This window comes from Aedes aegypti, chromosome 2, assembly GCF_002204515.2.
Source record: "Aedes aegypti strain LVP_AGWG chromosome 2, AaegL5.0 Primary Assembly, whole genome shotgun sequence".
Taxonomy (NCBI): Eukaryota; Metazoa; Arthropoda; class Insecta; order Diptera; family Culicidae; genus Aedes; species Aedes aegypti.
Genome location: NC_035108.1, coordinates 221,525,452 through 221,546,887, shown reverse-complemented (window position 1 = coordinate 221,546,887; position 21,436 = coordinate 221,525,452). Strand labels below are relative to the sequence as shown.

The 21,436-nt window shown below is 35.5% G+C and overlaps 2 protein-coding genes across 3 annotated transcripts in view; both read right to left on the bottom strand.

Moving 5' to 3' along the window:
• The window catches only part of LOC5567692, a 309,374-nt gene that overhangs the window by 137,253 nt on the left and 150,685 nt on the right, over positions 1–21,436 (bottom strand). For both annotated transcript variants that reach the window (XM_021844102.1, XM_021844103.1), the window contains one exon: positions 20,620–21,013. In XM_021844102.1, the coding sequence (XP_021699794.1) occupies positions 20,620–21,013 (394 nt within the window). The remainder of the gene's footprint in view (positions 1–20,619; positions 21,014–21,436) is intronic.
• LOC110676391 lies at positions 769–10,746 on the bottom strand. Its single transcript, XM_021844105.1, has 2 exons — positions 10,118–10,746; positions 769–1,391 (listed from the first exon to the last, which is right to left on the bottom strand). The coding sequence occupies exons 1-2, from the start codon at positions 10,410–10,412 to the stop codon at positions 1,246–1,248; spliced, it is 441 nt and encodes a 146-aa protein (XP_021699797.1). The 5' UTR covers positions 10,413–10,746; the 3' UTR covers positions 769–1,245.

The window sequence follows — 21,436 nt, the reverse complement described above, 5'->3', positions numbered from 1 at the left end:
TAAAGCTAGTCGAAAACATAAAAATGGGGTATGGGTCTATCCACACAAAAAAGAATCCGAATACTATTGAAGGATTCCGTTCCAAAAAATAATTTCTCCCGAAGAGTTATCTTGTGTCATATCCGACTTTCTTAGAAACACCGGTGAAAATTATACAGAGCCGAAACTGAACAGAAGAAAATTGAATTGACAAGAATAAAATTTTCTTTGTTTACATGTTACTTACCTAAGGAACAAGACGCCTTAACTAATGTTGAAGTTAATAGAAATCGTGAATATAACTAAATTTCAATTTATTGTTCAAAAACTTGTAGAGCAAGTGAAAAGTGACATTTTGCAAAAACTTTTTCTGTATTTTTTTTTCATTTTTACATAAAAATCAATTTTAGCATACTGTTTATATTTGGTGGGAGTCAAGTTGAAAAATAAAGACGACCTCATTAATTTCATTTTAAAGTCTTTAGAATTTGAGTAATCTCAACTATACGATTTCCATTACCCACTTGCCCCACGGTACCTTATTCCATTTTTACTAATACATATTTCAATTCAACTTTACAGTATTTATTTTATGCCACTAAACGAAATAAATTGGTCTGGAAAGTATTTGAACACAACCGGACTTTCGCCATTATAACTTGTTTATCCATTTTGAAAAACTGGCTCTGAATACGGTAAAGTTTAAACAACCATACTATAAAACTGCGCATCACAATACACACTGAAGTCGATAGCAGCTGTAAACACTTTGAATTATTAACATTTACAGTCTTCCACCTAGTATAGAACATACTAATGTACAATTTTATTTTGCTATGGAAATTGGTTACTCACCATACTCACAAAGAGTAACTTACTCACTCACCGAGAGTAATGACGTCATACTCACTGCGAGTATTACTCTTTACGTGAGTAATACTCGCAGTGAGTTATGACGTCATACTCTCGCGTGAGTTAGAGTAAGGAATGAGTGACTCACAGCGTGAGTATTACTCGCAAACGAGTACGTGAGTGAGTATTTTTTTACTCGCGAGCACGAGTTTCCCAACACTGCATGCTGCATGCTGCATAACTTTTTGATTACGCATAAGTCTACTGCCTATTGCCCTCCAGGATACATGGACAAGTTTGATGACGAAAACGTTATTACAGAAGGAGAATGGCGCAAGAGAATTTCATCGGACTCATTATACCATACGACATTTTCGGCGAGTGCAGGCAGGCCTTCGGACTACGGCAAATATATTAGAAACGTGCTGAAACAGTACGTAAATTCAAACATCGGCCTGGAAGTGGCTCTCCCCCTTCGCTACCGGATTTCTTCTGGACAATTTTCTTCCTGTACCGATGGCTCTCGCGAAGTGAGATCCACGCCGTTTTGCACATGTCGCCTGTTAAAAATAATGGATATCAGTTACTATTTATCTTCAAACCCTGGTGATTGCCTTCATGGGCAAAGACAGGGGCCGAACCCCCATGACGGACAGAAAAATAAATCAGAATCCACTAGTTTGCTACGATAGAGTTAAGGGTTCATTAATAATTAACATAACGCCGAAATGGTCACGCCCTTCAGCGTTATGAAATTTGTGAATGAGCCCTTTTTTTTCTCTGTTCGGATGCGCCACTTCCTTTTACATTTCAAATTTATTTAGATAATGTCTCACAACATTCCAAAGTATTTACCAACAACTGAGATATATCCTTAGAGTTCTCTATAATGCTTGATTTATTCTCGTTAACCTTCTATATTGAAGTTATTTTCAGACATTCTCTCAAAATTGTTAAGTATCAACACTTGAAAAATAAACTTGCAATTTCAAATGTCATCTTAAAGTTATTTGTATTTTTCAGTTTGTAGTCTTAAAAATAATCTTGCAAATTCAATAATAATCTTTGAGCTCTTTGTAATTCTCTATTAGTAAAGCAATAAGGTTCCTAGTACCGACCCATTTTGACGAATACCGGTTGACGAACACCGGTTCAACGGTTCTACTGTAACTCTTTTGTTTGCAATAAATATGAAACATATGCTTCAATAACCTGAACCGTTTTTATATTTCGGCCTAGCTAACTAGAAAGCTTGACCGTCATCAGCTTCATTTGTATTCGATTATCGATAATTCGATAACCCTGTTGGTAATATATGATCTCCTGAATCATTTCCGTTCAATAACTTCACCCAAAACATGTTTTTGGTGGAAACAAGATGCAAACAATAAGCGCCTTAAGTTTAGTTTCGGGTCATTTGGCCGAATGCCGTTTGGCCGAAATTGAAAACAATAGTGAACTACAGTTAGCATAAATTTGTAATGAATTTCAAAGAATTTATTCTGCGTATACTTAAAGAAAGATAAATCATCATTGATATACAATTAATTAGCTCTTTAGTGTAATTTCAAGAAACAGTCAATGCTGAAAGAAGAACGCCCTAAATGTAAGCAATCATTCACTTCTCTGCAAGGGGTGATAGCTGTCAACAGATGTTTTCGCATCGCGTTTGTAGCCTTGTAGGCCTCTGACAGAAACTAAAACGTTTTACGACTTAATCGTCCTTCTTCTGGATCGGATTTCTTCGATCCCTCGAATCGTACAAAGAAAAATATTTCATAGTTCTAGCAGCCACAAGTTATTGTTTCTTTTTTTCACAACGGAGAATCAGTGAGCTTCTTCGACGTAAGTGTTCACTGAGTTGTTCGGTTTACTGCTTTACGCAAGCAACGGTGCAGATTTCAGTTCACACGTTGCAATCTTAATTTTGGAGGAAAAAGAAATTTCACCTAAGTTAATCGTTATACTAAAAAAATCTGTTTTGAAAAAGGCTCTGTTAATAGGCTTGTTAATAGTCTTAATTCCAATAACTATGAAAAATACTTCACTCTTAAAAGAACAGCCTATGATCAAAAGAAGGAATAATCTCTTATGAAAATTTAAGCAAGTGTTATGCAACTATTATTTTTATCAGTTTAACTACAAGAAACTGCCAATGATTTAAAGAAGGTAAAATTCCCAAATGAAAACATAAGCTAAATTATTGCCGATATGAATGAAACCAATTTAACACGAAAGAAAAGCCTATGTTTAAAAGAAGGACAAATTTATGATGAAATCACTAAAGACACTTGAAACCTTAGAAAACCGTTGATAACCTAGAGACGAATCAACTATCAGCTTAGAGTCTTGTACGATGCGTGGAGTCTACAACTTCATCCTGAATAGACGGTTCAATGTTATTATTATCGTCCCGCCACATCATACAAATCAACAATTAATGGGTAGGGGACGGACCTGGTGTAGGGGTTAGAACACACGCCTCTCATGCCGAGGACCTGGGATCGAATCCCATCCCCGAGATAGTCACTAAAAATTTCAGTGACGACTTCCTTCGGAAGGGAAGTAAAGCCGTTGGTCCCGAGATGAACTAGCCCAGGGTTAAAAATCTCGTTAATAAAGATAGAAAAAAAAAAAAAACAATTAATGGGTAGTATCCACTTCGTAAGTACTGTGCGAAAGGATAGGACAAGTAATGGCCAAGAAATACTTCAGCTGTCCAAATTACTTGAGCTGTATCCAGTTGACAAGTAGAGCTGATTTCGTAACATTGGTAACGCCTGCCGTACAAATCAAATGGAGCTGTCACTATTCCGTACGGAAAAATGTGCCGTTCAATTATTCCGCAAGTAAAAGTGACACTTCGCTCATTCTGGATCAGCTGTCAACATTACTTTGGTAATTAGCAACAAATTGTACTTTACCGCTCTACTTAGGATGTGGATACCAGGCTTAAAGCGTTGTAGCAATTTGATTTTTTTCGTAATTCAGCCAAACGGCATTCGGCCAAACGGCCCGTTCGGCCAAATGGCGTTCGGCTAAACGACATTCGGCCAAACGGCGTTCGGCCAAATGGCCGGACACCTTAAGTTTTATGTACGGAGATAAGTTTTTCTACTTACATGAATGAATGATGTCACTTACATGATGAAAAGTTGATAATTAGAATAAGCCTTTATGTAATACGTTCCTTGATCAACCTGAGAAACTCGCCATCAACGAACTCTACTAAACTTACGTACCATTTATTGTGAAGAAATTTATTGAATCAAACAACTATTATGTAAGTTTTTCATCAGTATTGAAAATACCGGTACTCAATGCTTTCCAGTACCGGTATTCCGGTACCAAAAAATGGACGGTATTACCGGTACTTTCGGTACCAAAACCCTATAAAGAAACAACTGGGAATCTCTCGTTATTCGTGAGCATTATCTGAACAACAATTCTGATATACTTTTGAAGTTCTTTGTAATCCCCAATTAGTTAAAAAAAATCGTCATTTAATTTTGGTATACTCTCCGATAGCTCCGTGATAAACAATTAGTTCGGTATATTTAGGAAAATCCTTGTTATTTCGTCTACATTCAATAGTTTCCAGACATTGAATACCAAGGTATTCAAAAACTATTCAAACATAACCTGAAGTACGTAGACACAAAAGTCAATTTGGTCAAATTGAGATGTAAAATTGTGAAAAATAATGGAATCGTTCTGGTGGGCTTCGATCCCACGAATCCCAATATGCTAGACAGGGCGCGTTAACCAACTGCGCGACTCAGAGTCTAGTAGACGACACTGAAGACGGCCTTACAGTTAAAGTCGAAATACGCGTATCTGTCAAAGGATACAAACTCTAGTGGAATTAATGGTATAGTACTAAATTCGGGTTTGCATCTACTTATAGGGATTCCACTAAACAACTCGAAGATTTATTATAATATTTTTAGAGTTCTTTGTGATCCTCCATAGGCTCTGAAATATTCTAAGATTTCTCGTTATTATCCGTATTAGCAATTTGAGCAGACATCCTCCGAGCATTCAAAAGTATTTACTTACAAATCAGGCATAATGCAGGAGTTTTCTGTGATCTTGATTTGATTAAGAAATGATTTAGGAATTTCGGGTTATCCTTTATCAATCTTTTTTTTTCCTCTGACATTCTCTCTGTGTTTCAAAGTATTTATCAACAATTCAAAAGTTCTCTGTGAATCTCAATAAGTTGAGATATATTCTAGGAATTTTTAGTTGTCCTTAAATATTCCAAATTTATTCAGACATTCTCTCGGAACTCCGAAGTATTCAACGACAATTCAGTAATACTCTCATGGATCTGCTCAATTTTTTTTATGAATTATATTTTTTATTTCGTCAACCGACGTAGACTAGTACATTCGAATTTCTCGTTATCCTCCCGCATAACACATTGTTCCATGAGTTCTCTCAGATCCTTAAAGTATTCCACAACAATTTAAAAATTCTCGTTATCCTTCCACATAGTATTTTTTTTTTCAATTGTTCTCTCATATTCTCATAGTACTCAACAATCATGAGTATTCCCATTTTTTTCAAAATTTCTTCCTGAGTTCCTAAGGTATTGAACAACAATTCAGAAATAATCCATGAATTCTTTGTGATCCTCAGTAAGTTCAAAAATATACTAGAAATGTTTCGTTATCATCAACATTTACCATGTGCCCAGACATTCTTTTATTTACCAGCAATTCAGTATTTACAAACAATTCAGAAACTCTCTTAGAGATTTATGTGATGCTTAATTAGCTTAGAAATAGTCTAGGTATTTCTGGTAATCTTTCAACATTTCAAATTTATTCAGACATTTTCTCAGAATTCCAAAGTATCCATCCACAACTCAAGAATAATCCTGCAAATTCAAAAATAATCTTAGAGTTCTCTGTAATCTTCAATTAGTTCAAAATCAACATAGGAGTCCTTCGTTACCCGTCAGTATTTCAAATTAGTCCTAAAATTTTCATTTGATAAAAATTTCTAAACATGCACGAAAAACTAATTCAAAAATATTTTTTTGCAATTCCGTTGCAAATTAGCCTACTTTTTATCAAGAGAATGGACAACATAACGGCCTACTTTTCCTACCGAATGAAACAGTGCTGAAAAGTGCTACTTTTCAGCACTAATATCAGTATCGAAAAGTAGCACTTTTCAGTACTGTTTTGGGAGTTATCAGAATGACGTCGGATTGCATCCATAGATCATTTATTCAATTGTTCTGAATTTTTCAATGACTTAGTCAACTAGGTTCTGATTTTACATCCGTACGATGAACCGAATTGAGTCGGATTCCAATTGTAGATTCGGATTTGAAATCAGAATCCAGTTTATTGTGAGGGATTCTGAGTTGAAATAGGATGTACCTATAGGAGGCAGTAGAATAGGTGAGTTCACAACAAAAAATACGGGAGCTTTATGAGGCGATTCGCCCAGTGAGCGTGGGGCAGTAGTTGAATTGGTCCCAAAATGATCGGCACTTCATGTTCCTACACGGTTTGTGTAGGAAGATTGGCACATGAGGAATAACTGTACAACACAGAAGAATATTTTATGCGGCATCATACCTTGTCCGTTTACAAATATACGTAGATCAGTTTGATTTCGGGTGATGCGCGAAAATTGGTGACTGACATGTCCATGGTCATATTGTCTGTTTCATGTGCAACAAAACGCGCCGTAAACTTTCAAGCAGAGCAACCAAATCGTCGCCAGCAAACAAATCAAAGGAGGTGATGTGCCGTTATGTTGGTAAGACTGACGAAACGTCAAATTCGCAGCGGCTGGGTGGCTGGCGACGATTCTGGCGACGGTTTCATCGGCGACGATTACAATTCATCGCGTCCGATAAGGTGCAAAATTTACAATACTACTGCATCACAGCCTACCTGATTGAAAAATATCGAGTCGCTTTAGCGCATGGATACCATGTGGATTTTCTTGAAATATGATTGTGTTCCTTAAAATGATCTAAATCAAACGGCATTTTTCGTAAATGCAAAAAATGTTGCATAGTTATTTATGCAACAAGTTCCAAAACTCGAAATTTTCAGCACTCGCCGTATTTATCCAACTCGGCAAGCCTCGTCGGATAAATGTACGACTCGTGCTGAAAAAATCATCATTTTGGAACTTGTTGCATAAATAACTATTATAGTACTCTGTGATCCTCAATTAGTTAGGAAATATTCTTGGAATTTCTTATTATCCTCCAAAAATCCAAATTTGTTCAGAGTATCTCTAAGAATTCCAAAGTATTCACCAACAATCCAAAAAAATCTTGAAAATTAAAAAAAATATTTGTGAGTTCTCTGTGACTTTTAATTAGCTCAGATAACTAATCTCGTTATCATTCCAAGTCTAAACAAGAGTTTCAAAAAATTCAAAAACAATTCTACAGTTCTCTGTGATTCTCAATTAGTTATGAAATATTATAAAAAACCCTGATTATTCTTGAATAGTCTAAATTTATTCAGCCATTCTCTCAGAATTTCAAAGTATCCAACAACAATTCAGAAATGCTCTCATAGTACTCTGCGCAATCAACTCAGATGTTTTTTTAGGAACTTAGCATTATCCTTCAACCTATCATTTTTTTCAGACGTTCTCTCAGATTATCAAAGTATTCAACAACAATTTAAAAATATTCTTAGAATCATCTGAAATCCTCGATTAGTTAAGAAATTCAAGACATTTCTCGTTATCATCAACATTTCCAATTTGTCCAATTTTTTTCATAGTTTTAGAGTACTGAACAACATATCAGAGATAATCCATGAATTCTTTGTGATCCTCATTAAGATCAAAAATATACTAGAAATTTCAACATTTACAATATTTCCAGAAATTCACTCAGATTTACTAAACATTTGCCAACAATTCATAAGTACGTTAAGAAATCCTGTGAGAAAAATCAGAACTAACTGAGGTTCAAAAATATTCTAGGAGTTTCTCGTTGTTCTACGACATTCAAAAAAATGTTTAAACACTCTCTCAGAATATACCAAACAATCCAAAAACAATCTCATAGTACACTGTGGACCTCAATTCATTCAGAAATAATCTAAATTACTCGTTATCCATCATAATATCCAATATGTCCCAGAAAGCTCTTAGTACGCCAAAGCTTCCACCAACAATTCAAAAATAATCTGTGAGATCTTTTACCTCAATTAGTTGATAGTTTGCTTCAACATTCCTAATTTGTCCAGATATCAAAATCCCAAATTATTCACCAACAAGGGAAAAATATCCTAAAGTTATTTTTATAAAAGTGCTAAAAATCGAACTCATGACCATTTGCTTACACAGCGAAATTATAAAGTCACGGCAATGTAAATCACTAAAATTTTATAAAATAAATATAAAAAATTTTTGCTCACATATTGTTTGCCTACGAATCGTTTTTGTTGTATTTAATTTTCTATCAAATGTCAAGCAGTACTTCTTACTATTTATTTGATAATATTGAAAAGGAAAACTAGCCTACATGACTTCAAAGCCATTTAGATTAAACAATTATTTTGCTTAAATTTTTACTCCTTTGCAAAAACATTACATAGTGGTGCATCAGTACCCATAGTGGAGGGTCTCCAAGAAATCAATGGTTTGCGCCACTGGGTTCATTCACATATTTCAACGCTGAAAATGGACATTTTTGGCACCCACCCACCCGAGGTCTACAAATTTTGTATGAGTCGTATCATCAAGAAAACACCCACCCACCCACTAGAGCGTTATGAAGTTTGTGAATAAGCCCACTAAATGAATAATTCTTTAAACCTACCTCCACTAAAGGAACAGTATTTCTATTATTGGTGCAAGGCTATTTGCTGGGAAATTTAAAATGAATCGTGGTTTTTATACATTTGAATGATAGAAGGATTTGAAGTCTATCTACTGATAAGTTGAAAATACATATTTCATGATTTTATCACCAGGTTTCAGCAGTTTTCCTTTAGTTGCACCACTAATCGTACATTTGCCTCATAAAACTCATGCATTGCCTTTTTAAAGCAATCAGTTTGATAGAAAACATTGAAGAGTTTCTAAAAAAAAACTTCGAAGAATGCAAAGCACCTGGTGGCAGGGCTGGTAACAGGTTTCTTTTTAGATTCTCTATTTCAATGCAGTCTCTAAAATGTCTCAATTTTTAAAGGAAAGCATCGAAATTCTCCATTTCAACCAAAATGGAGAATCTCTGAAGAAACTTGCAAATGTATAACTAGATAAATTCCTTGTTGAAATCTTTAAATATCTATCACCACTGGACTATCGCAGAGGTTTTTTTTCAAGTGCGGAAATGCTTATAAAAGTGCGCGATTGCAGCAAATCGAGTCGGTTTTACATGTAGTAACACTCAATTCTCAAAAATCTGTCTGACCAACTTTTCTGAGACATTCTTATAAAAGCCTTCATCTGGTGATTCCTAATTGGAAATTTTTTTATTTTATTGGTTTATGTATGGTCTGTTTTTGATTACAATTCTCGCACAACTTGTTATTTCGCCCTAAAAGCCATTGGTAACCCAGTGTGTAGCTTTTTGTTACTGTGCAATCGAATGTAGGTATTTACACTTATTTAACAATGCTTCGATGAACAGAAGATCCTCCTTTATCTCCCATTAGTGATAGCTTTCATCCTAGTCCATTCATTTGTTTAGAAACAATAAGCTACACACTACCAATGGCTTTTAGGGCGAAATCACAAGTTATGCAAGAATTCGGTCTCTCTTTGGTCTCTATCTGCAAGCATAGGTTCTCCAAAGTTAGAATGTAAAGGCACTCAGTTGCTACCAGCCCTGCGGAGGAGAAACAAAAAACCAAATTCTGGAAAAAAAAAACATTATAGGAATTCTTAAGCATATTCATGGAGGAGTTTTAGTCGGATGCGTTTAAGAAAGCCTTTTTAAGAAGCCTGGAGTAATTCGGGTGTTGTCTCTAGAAGAAAATCGTATAGTCTAAGGAAATTCTTGGGAGAACTATGAGAAATCCTTATATCCCGTTCCAATAACTTGCTAGGCTGAAATTGCCGGCCGATAGGAGCCAAAACGCGTTTAGTATTTCACTTATTGATCACTGTAATAGGAAAAGAGGATCGATGTTCGTCATAGTTTAACGTTTTGTGCAAAAAGGGTAAGATGTGTACAATGATCATTTTAAGTGAAATCCGTGAATGAACTTGAGGTCGCTTTCCAACTCACAAACATCCCTCGTGGAAACTCTGGCTATGTCCATGATTGCCTTAATCTACTTACAGGTTCGGTTGAGCTGCTTCGCAATCTCCCTCCAGGCCCGATCGATCGCACCATTGTTGTAATGGTCTCGATTAGAAAGGTCCCAGATTTCTGGGCGACCCTTCACAGCTGCAGCCAGCTGTTTCTTATCCTCAGAAGAGAAGAAATCCGTCCTTCTTCTCTTCTTCTGGCGTTTCCCGGCAGCCGCGGGAGGAGAAACATCAGGAGAAGCTTCTGTGGCTTCCGTATCAAAGTCCGGTGGGGACAAATCGATAAACTCCCCTAGCTCCAAGAATTCCACATCGGCGTACTCCATCGCAAATAAAAATGTACACAAACACGGTTTTCAGATCACGAGCACAGAACACTTTTGGACAGAACGTTTTTTTTTTCACTTGGTCACACTAGGTCACACTGCATTCGACGCCGGTTTCAAAATACGAAATGTCATTTTTCTTGCGGAATAATAGATCAGCATATTATTCCGTAAGAAAAGTGACAGCTGAATGTTTTTAGAACAGTAATCCGCCATCTGTTGGCAAATTCGAAAAACAGTATAAATTTCTTGTCAGCTGCGGACCGCACAGGAAATTTCGACAGAAAAAGCATTTCTTGACCGTTTCTTGTCCTATACTTTTACACAGTACTTATCAGCTGCGGACTACACTTAAGATAAGATGATTCCTAAAGAAACGCCAAAACGTATGCTTTCACTAGCACACCATTCGTTTGCCTCGCAGATAATTTGCTGTTATAGTGTTCTGATCCATGATATGAGTCGATTTGATCCATAATACGGACCCATTTTTGACTGTTGCTGCTAGGAGTAGAAGCGAACGCTTTGCTTTTTTTGTTCGAAATTAAACTCGAATTTCGCGAAATTCTGTTTTATTCCGTTTGTTTTCAATTTTCCGTGGAAATATTTTCACAATTTGGCGAAACGAAACGAAATAGCAAAATTCAAATTTCGCCAGTGCGAGTTCCGTGGAATTCCGCGGAATTTCGTTTCGAAGCGTATTTGACGGAATCTTTCGGTATTTCGCATACCCTTAGTTGTGGGAGGTTGTAGGCTTAGGAAGAAAACGACTGATCTCCAAGCATAAACCCATAAGTGTGTCAGTTTGAAACGTGGAAAATGATTAGGTCATTTTATTTGTCAAATTGACGTCAATGTGTCAACGGATGTACAATGTGTTACTGCAGAGATGCAACCTAATGTTGGCCTTGAGAGATGATTTACAGTCATATCGTGTTAATGTTTTTTGACAATCATATTCATGTTTATCCATCAACAACTTGAAAATACTATTGCTAAAGACAATACTATAGGAATTAAGTGTTGAATGAGAAAAAAATGTTGCATAGGTAACAAGTGACACATTTCATGTCAAATCGGCTAGTCGTAGAATACGACCATCTTCGATTTGCAGTAAATTTTGCACATGTTTTCGGTATAATAGAATTAGTGTATAGACAAATTGATCGTTTGCTTCAAGAAGTGCTTTTGGAAATGTCCTATGAGTTTCTGCATGTAACATTTTGTCTCCAGAAAATGACAGTCAATTGCAGTTCAATTTAAATACATATTTTCTCTAGTTCGAGGTCAGTAAAACTAATTCAGATGAATTTATTTGCGAAATTATTCATTTCAATACGATTTATTCGAGCTGTTCGGTATTTGAACAAGGTGTTCGGAATATGAGAAAGAATTAACACAATGTTCGGGATTTGAAACAAAATGTTGTTTCATACCTTAACATAAAAACAATACTAAAATAAATTAAATCAACATTTTTATCGGTTACCCAACAGCTAACAGCTAATATTGGCAATAAAATAAAATTTTCACAAATGTCTGCTTATTTATGCCTATAAGATGCATTTAAAATCACTGCTGGCCTTAAGTGTTTGGATTATGAATCAAAACGGTAATTTATTTGAAAAATTGTAGTTCCGTTGATTCTAGATTAAAATTTTGTAGTGAACCATTTGGACTACAATAAACACTGAAAAAATCTGTTAATATATTCTTGTGTACGTAATAAGTGGGCTGTTGTAAGGTTTTGATATCTACATATATACACGGAGAAGTCAGACTACACAAAAAATAAGTTCTTTAAACTCAAATTTCGGTAAACTGCAATAAGTTTTACCCACAGTTTGGTTGTTTCGCTTCTCTCGCAACAGCATTGTTGCCAGAGAGATAAGCATAGACCCAGCGTTGAATGTCCTAAGAATTAGCCAAATTTGGGTTCTTTTGAGTTTACCTAAATTTAAGTTGTTTTAATCCACTACGGAGACTTCGAAAGCTAACGCTGGGTAGATTTGTTTTTACATTGAGTTGTGTTTTTGGCTGTTGTCAAACGAAAACTACATACTGAGAGTTAGGTTTATGCCAGTTGACCCAAATTTGGGTTATCCCACGGAAGAGCCGAATGAAGTCGAAAGAAGTCAAAGTTAGGTTGATTTGTGGCTCCGTATACATGAACACGTGTCAAATGTATAAAATTTAAATTGAAACTGCGTTAACATCAAAAGCTTATTGTGAATTTCTTTCACTACTGGACTGCGAAGTGCGGTCTCATAAGTGCGAAAGTGCGAATAAAAGTGCAGGATTGCAATGAATCCTGTTGGTGTCTTCAGAGCACTTATTCTTTGATTTCCGAAGAATAAGTCCCCCGAAGACACCTACCCAATTTGACGCAATTGCGCACTTTTATTAGCGTTTCCGCACTTGTAAAAATTTCTGCGATAGTCCAGTGGTGAAAGAAATGCGCAATACAACGGTATATTTTTTAAGCTGGAATAGCTTAGAGCTTGATAATTCAAATGTACCTTTAGAAAAAATACATAGATAAACAAGGGTGCATGTCTTTCGTAGTATTTTGTTTGATGAAAATTTATTAAATAATCATACAAAAAACGTGTAAAATGATTTTTTTAGTGAATTTCGTGAAATAACGATTGAGGCTGCCCAAATATTTCAACACTGAACGATTTGTAACAAAAAATCTTGTCCAAATCAAATAGAGTTCAATTTACAAGGCATGACGCAAACTTTATGTCAAACCAGCAATGCACCTGTGGTGGACGGAATGAAAGGTAGTGCAGGAAAAAGAAGCACTGATAAAAGCGACAACCACTTCTACCCATTAAATCTGAACTCAATTGAAACGACGGATGTAATTAATGCTTTTAGGCAAAAAGTTGATAAATAAAATATAAAACAATAACCCTCCGTAACCTTTATTCCACTTTCACACGGTTCAACCAAAACAGGGGGAACCGTCCAAACGTAGTAAAATGGGTAAAAGATCGGTAAGTGCTCATCAGAGTGGAACAAATGTTTTTCAAAACACAGAAATTCTGTGCAAACGCCGACAACTACGGTGGGTGATGCTCTACCGCTAGGTGCACAAGACATGAAAGTGTTCCGGCTGGAAGAACATCCTGCTATTTTTATTGGGGAACCGTTCTCGTCATTTTCTTTCTTTTTAATGCATGGTAAAATTAGAACGAGACGTTAACTTCATGCGAGAAGGAAGAAACATTCCGTTGCACATATTTTCAATTTGGAAAAAAAGTATCTCCCAGCGCCAGTTCAATGTCAGCTGGCATGCGAATGGGAATGTTAGCAATGATTGCTATCACGTGCGAAAAGCTAAATTAAATAAGGACATAGAAGACTGAAGTGAACGCTCTTTTTGATAAAGGTATGCGATATTTTTAATATTCTGTCAAAACAAACGAACCGGCAACATTGTTTGGGCTTGACTAAATTAAGCAGTGTGTAAATTTCTGGCATTCTATTATCCCATGATTTCGATTATATTTCATTTTTTCGCGTTACAACTCAAGTTGATGAATAATCTATTTTCACACGACACCGTAAAGTAGTATATGCTAGATAGTTATCATCGATATATCATTTTTTTTATGCATAAAATAAAACAGTCAGTTTTCATTTGAAGGGCAGATTCGAGATGTTTTTTTTTGTGCTATAATATTCCAAGTATAAAGAGCTGTTCAGGAATTACGTGCTCCATATAATTGGAATATAGTCTTTCATCTCTTCATCTTTTTTCGTTTTACAAAAACTCGTGTCATTGATTTATAATTGTGGTTGTTTGTCAAGCTATCAAGAGATCGAGAATTAATTAAGTGATTCAATTTTAGACATTGTCATGTTGTTAATTACACCATTCTGTTTTCTGCTTTCCCCCTAACTTGATAGGGGTTTCCAAGAGTTTACAAAGCACTGACTTCAAGGGGTTTCTACAGGTTTTTGGGACCCCGAGGGTGACGTTTAAGAAATTCCCACTAGTACTTAAGAGGCTTTCAGGGCGTATCACAAAATATCCCAAGGGTTCCTAAAGTGTTAACAAAAGTTTCCAAGAAACTAGCATGAGATGCCCAGGGTTCCAAGTGTGGATTTTGTTTCTATAAACTTCGGCGAATATCTCAGGGGTTACCAACAAGCTCATAGAATTATCTAAAGTATTCTTTTGTAGGCCAGCACGGTGGCTCCAACGAGTGAGACAATCACCAGGAAATCTTAAGATGTTTTTAGATACTATTTATTGATTTCGTCAAACATAGGTAGACTACATACAATAATTACAATACTTTCTTACATGCTATGAATTACTTCTATTGTTCTTTAGTCGTGTTTTGAGCTGCTCTTTGGACATAGTAATGGTAATGGATCCGCAATGTACATTATACTGAAGATTTAGACGCTATTAAAGGAATCATAGTTTCCGTTTACACCGAAAGGAGCTCATCGAGATGTCTGTGTGGGCAGTAGGAGGGAGTCTGAGAAGTCCCAAGGAATTCCTGGAACATCTAACGACTTCTTAGGAAACCATGTAAACTTCTGCGTAATCTTTGCAAACTCTTGGAAACATTTTGAATCCATTTATTATTCTTTTGGACTCCATTAATAACCATTTTGAGACCACTTTGTAAAGCTCAAAAAACTAACGAGCTTCCTGTAAAAGCTGTAGAATATTTATTTTGTTTTTTTTGGAATCTATTGTGACCACTGAGGAATGCTTTGAAACCCATAACAACAATTCGAGAACCATCAGTTTTTCTTTGGAAAGACTTGAAAAATATTGAGTTCAATATACAAAACCGCGTTTAACGAATTTGATTAATTTGTTCAATGATTTAATTCAATTTGCGAACTAACGCACTTTATGAATCCCCGTTTGGGTTCATAATTAAGAAAGAAAATAGTAACAACATATATGCGTTACATAAATTGTCCCGATTCCTAACCTATCCTGCTAAAAGTTCATGAAGTTTATAAACAGCCCATAAGGCATGACAATACTGAAGGTGTATAAGTTTGTTTTCGATTTGAGTCATGGAATATGCAGTTAAAGTTGATTTTGTATGTTTCCTAATAAAGATGCATGAGACGAATTCCATCCAGGATGAGTCAAAAATAATAAAAAACGTGCTCGATAATCTTCGATTTGGATTTAATTTTGCACATGTTTTTGGTATGGTAGAATAAGTGTTTTCCATAGAAAAATCGATCATTTTGACTCAAGACTAACTTTTGAAAATGGCCTATACATTTTTGCATACAACTTATTTGAAAAATTCTAACTCCAAGACTGTTGATTTTAGAGAAAATGTTCTACGAAGAAGTTGTTGTAAACCGTTTGGACTATAAGAAAAAAATATACACTGGAAATTTTTTTTACCAATTTTCATAAAAAAATCAAAAATAAATTTTAAATTTTACAAAAACCCCATTTTAAATATTTTTAAATTATCACCATAGAATCTTGATAGTAAACGGATGTTGGGGACAAAGTTTCATGATGGAGATTTTTTGAATAAAAATGTTTTTCTAAGAACAACTTTAGGCCGATTTTAATTTTTTCTGATGATACAATAAGATTCTTTAAATTGTTTTGAATCATAATGATTATCTTGATCACTTCTCTAGAAGTAGCCATTTCTGAATTATCTAAAGTTTAATGCAAAAAAAATGTAATAAATAATAAAATAGGCCATTTTCATTAGTTATTCGCGATTCTCTATCAAGGAAAATAAGTAAGTGCAAAGAAATATGGTCTTTACTCTCGAAAACGTATTATTATTGATGGAGAATCGCGAATAACAAATGGAAATGGCCTATTTTCATATTTAATTAATATTTCTTTGCATTAAACTTGATATAATTCGAAAATGGCTACTTCAAGATAATTTTTATGGTTTAGACTCATTTCAAATGATACTTATTTCATGTATAATTAGAACGTATTTATTTTGACAAAAAAAAACAAGATTTTGAAAATCGAACAAAAGTTGATCTTAAAAAAGCTTTTTTATTAAAAATTTCTCCATCGTGAAACTTTGTCCCAAATATCTAAACTTACACTTATATTGAGCTGTTCGGTAATCCAATCCGCATGGTTATTAAATTAATTAACTCATTACGCGTGGTAAAGATGGACAAATTATGGGTGAAATTATGAAAAAAATCCACGTGCTCGGCTGGGATTTGAACCCAGGACTCTTGTATGCTAGACGAGCGCTTTACCAACTAAGCTACCGAGCCACTTGGTGACCCAATAACTGAGTTGGTTACAAGTTTAGAATTCAAATCCCTACAGACCACGCGGACCCCTTTCATAACCAATATCCATCCATCTCTTGTTCCTACACACGCGGAGCGAGCGAGTGCGATTTATTTAGTGTTGAAACTGTTTGCCTATCGTACCTACATCGCTTCCACAACAACTGTATTGTGGAAGAGTAAAGATGTGGGAAGGCTATCAACGTGTCGTTCTCACTCAAGTGACGACATGACTACTACAGAGAGGCAGTACACTCTAATATAAACTTACACTTATATTGAGCTGTTCGGTAATCCAATCCGCATGGTTATTAAATTAATTAACTCATTACGCGTGGTAAAGATGGACAAATTATGGGTGAAATTATGAAAAAAATCCACGTGCTCGGCTGGGATTTGAACCCAGGACTCTTGTATGCTAGACGAGCGCTTTACCAACTAAGCTACCGAGCCACTTGGTGACCCAATAACTGAGTTGGTTACAAGTTTAGAATTCAAATCCCTACAGACCACGCGGACCCCTTTCATAACCAATATCCATCCATCTCTTGTTCCTACACACGCGGAGCGAGCGAGTGCGATTTATTTAGTGTTGAAACTGTTTGCCTATCGTACCTACATCGCTTCCACAACAACTGTATTGTGGAAGAGTAAAGATGTGGGAAGGCTATCAACGTGTCGTTCTCACTCAAGTGACGACATGACTACTACAGAGAGGCAGTACACTCTAATATAAACTTACACTTATATTGAGCTGTTCGGTAATCCAATCCGCATGGTTATTAAATTAATTAACTCATTACGCGTGGTAAAGATGGACAAATTATGGGTGAAATTATGAAAAAAATCCACGTGCTCGGCTGGGATTTGAACCCAGGACTCTTGTATGCTAGACGAGCGCTTTACCAACTAAGCTACCGAGCCACTTGGTGACCCAATAACTGAGTTGGTTACAAGTTTAGAATACAAATCCCTCAATACCCTATCTGTTTACTATCAAGATTCTATGGTGAAAATTTAAAAATATTAAAAATGGAGTTTTGTGTAATATAAAATTGAAGTTTTATTCTTGAATTTTGCATGGAGAAAAAATTAAATATTTTTTCAGTGTGTATTTTTTTCTTGTAGCACAAACGGTTCACTACAACTTCTTCATGAAATTTTTTGTTTCAAAATCAACAGTTTTGGAGTTTTAATTTCTCAAACAAGTTACATGCAAAAATATATAGGCCATTATCGAAAGTTATTCTCGAGTCAAAATGATCGATTTTTCTATGGAAAATACTTATTGTACCATACCAAAAACAAGTGCAAAATTTACTGCAAATCGAAGGTGGTCGAGTTCTGTGGCTGTCCTATTTGATATGGAATTCGTCATGAGTATTGAGCCTTCCACAAAATAATGGTCCGCGAAATAAAATCAAAATTTTGTTTCGTTTTGAAATATATCGCATTTTCAGGTTTTGTATGGCTGCCAAAATACCATGCATTTAAAGATGCTGATGATGATTAGTTACTGCCATCTATTGTAGATAGCAAGGAAACGGTAAAATCGAGCCCTTGGTTCACAGAATAAACCCTATTGGGTTTTCGGTTGCCAAAATCGGAACCCATATTTCAAATTTTAATTTTCAACTATTGGTTTTGAAAGTATCATTGGAATGTTATTACATGATCCTTATGGAAACATATGGCATCGAGACTTCGGAACGGTTCACTTCGAAGCAGTTTTCCTTAGGGTTGTATCATGCTATGAATTTATAGCCCCGTAATGTTAATTGTGGCAAAAGCTTTACAAATTTTTCACGCCTAGAAATCTTTAACGATTTTTTGAAAGTTTTATGTTCACTATTTGTAAGAGTGGGCCTCATAAAATCAATAATCGCATAAGTGACCTTATTCAAGATCTCGACATTTTCTTAGAACTGTGTAAGATTACGAAAAAAATGCATTACTGCGCTCTTACAAAGTCGTATTTATAAAACAAAAGCACTGAGTATTGCAAAACGGCATATCTGAAAAGGGCAAACATAAACATGAGGTGATCCATAAATGCGGATTGACATATTGAAAATTTTTAAAAGTTTATTATTATTAGGCTACTACTAGCACTTCTCAAATTCCTCTGATTTGAGATTTCGCTTGAAATACTCAAAACATCGCTAGAAATCTATATTATCGAGCTAGAAAATATAACAGGACGCCTTAGCAATCTTAAGAGTTTATTAGAAATCACCGAATTTTGGACATAATCCCCAATAACCAATTATACATTCGCAGGATCCCGCCAAAACCCTCAGTTTCCGCTAGGAATCTGCAAATATCTTCAAAAATCCGTTAAAATGTCTGAGAAGTGCCCCAAGAAAGGATTCTCATTGACCCAGCTCGTAAGGAATATTTTGATTACGTTCAGACCCGTATCCTTGATTAAAAATCTTGTATAGAAGTAAAATATGCCCTCTTTTCATGGATTAAATATTGACACTTCTGCAATTTTCTAGAATAACGCAATTTATTTAATGAAATTCCTTAAAAGTTATAATACACGACGCTGTATTTATATCTATTACTGCGGTGTGTTTTTACATACGCAATGTGTGTAAATCCATAATAATAAAAACAGTGAGCCAAAAAGTTGAGACGCGAAATTTATGTTTGTAACTCTGTGTGAGTCATAGAATTTTTGTTGCTCTTATGTCGGTGCTTGTGCTCAAATAAACTGTTCCAAATATGAAGAAAAGTGTTTTTTTACCTACTGGCTGACTCAAGTGGGCTGGTCACTCAGTATGAATGCCTAAGAAGAGAGATTGGTCTCTAGTTGAGATACGGAGATTATTGGCCTCATGAAACGATGCGAATACATGACCAATGACAATCCCGAAGTAAATAAGTGCGTACGGGAGCCCTTAGTAGTTGGTGAGATTTGGGGGAATATCGACGAAAATTGAGCTCTAGAATGTAATCGATGTGGAGTTGACCTGTTATTCAGATGACTAAAGCAACAGACACGAAAATATTAACAAAAAAAAAAATACAAATTTTAATGATATTCAAAAATGTTGCCAAAAACGAATCCATTTTGTTGCCAAAGTCGGGGGGTGCCAAAAATGGAGCATGCAAAAAACGGAACCCTACTGTAGTTTGAAAATATTTCGCAATAAAATAAATGAAGATTTTTTTAAATGAATATTTAAATATATGTGCTTACAAATAACAAAACATTTGGAACGAAAAATAAAATCTGAGGACATGAAAAATCGAAACACATCTATTGAGAAATGAAAATTAGCACTAACAAAAGTCAAAAAGTTGCCAATGAAAGCTGTGAATGTATGTTTGTTATAAGTCAGCCAAATTATGCTATTTCTCCAAACTAAAAACGATTGTTTTATATTGTTTCATACTTATTGCGACTTTTCGGCAATAGGTGCATTTTTAATTGCTGATTTCATACTATATTTAATTCGGATGATTTTATATGCTGATTTTGGATAAACCACTGATGGTCGAATTTTTCCTAGGGCATGACATATGTTTTCCTGATTCCGTATCAAGTTTAGCGAAACATCTCTTCGCTTCGTTTCGTTAAAACTCCGCCTATCTTTTTGCACCAAATGGATATGAAAAACGCATAACGCATACCCTTACTTTTGAATAAATGAAACGTTTAGCTTAAAAGGCACATCTAAACTGGAATGAAGGATTTGCTTAGGTATAATTACAGTTTACTGTTGCAAGTTTGTAAAAAGCACACTTTGTTAACCAGCAATGCGTTAGGCTTTGTCATAGAAAGTTCTTATGGAAACAGTTGTTACGTAAACATTTATGCATGTCAAAGCTTAAGCCATGTATCATGGAGTTTGTAGCGCAAGCAGCATGAAAACTGAATCGCTTTCCAAATTAACCTTATAACTTTAACACTTACCGTATTTTTGCAGGGTTCCGACCGCGAAGAACAGTTAGTTCCGATACTGTCCGTTTTACTTCGCTCATGTATCGGTGACTGAGGTTGACTTCGTATCATCGGTCGTTCATAGCCACCAGGAGGATCTGGTATTGTAGGTGATCCGAGGGCTAATTTGCTTTTGGCAAAGCGTGAAAATGAGTCTTTCCCATCAGTCTTGGTATCTGTATCGCTTAGTTTCTGACTTTCCAGAATTATGCGACCTTTGCGCACTTCGATGTATCGAGGCGGTAGGATAGTCTCGCTAACGGCTTCATCCCGTTCTGCTTTCAGGAACTCAACATACCGTGGAGGAGGTATAATTTCATTCGAACCTTCCCGGTCAGCTTCATACTGGTTATCGGCTGATACAGATCTGCAATGGTAGTTTAATTTGAATACAGATACGATTAGTATTTTATGTCAGTTTATGGACTCTATTCATATGTTTGTGCTTAAAATTATCATAGACTAAACATCAACAAGCTCGTAAATGTACAACAGATAGGTTATTTGAATAGATTTTTGTGTGTAAAGTGGTTTCGAAGTTAATGTTGGTTTATTCAATTGAAATAGGAAACGCATAAATACAGAACCTAAATAAGTACACCGACTCTTGTCAGACACCATGTAAGCAGGGCACGAAGATGTAGTGACAATGTAACACTTAATCATGCTTCGCCGAACTCGCCAGCTGTGTACATTCGGATCATATGCTAATTAGTGGAATAACAGATGCACGCTTGTATCCAGTATGATAATCTGTTCAAATAAAGAACCGTTGCAATGTATGTGCTCT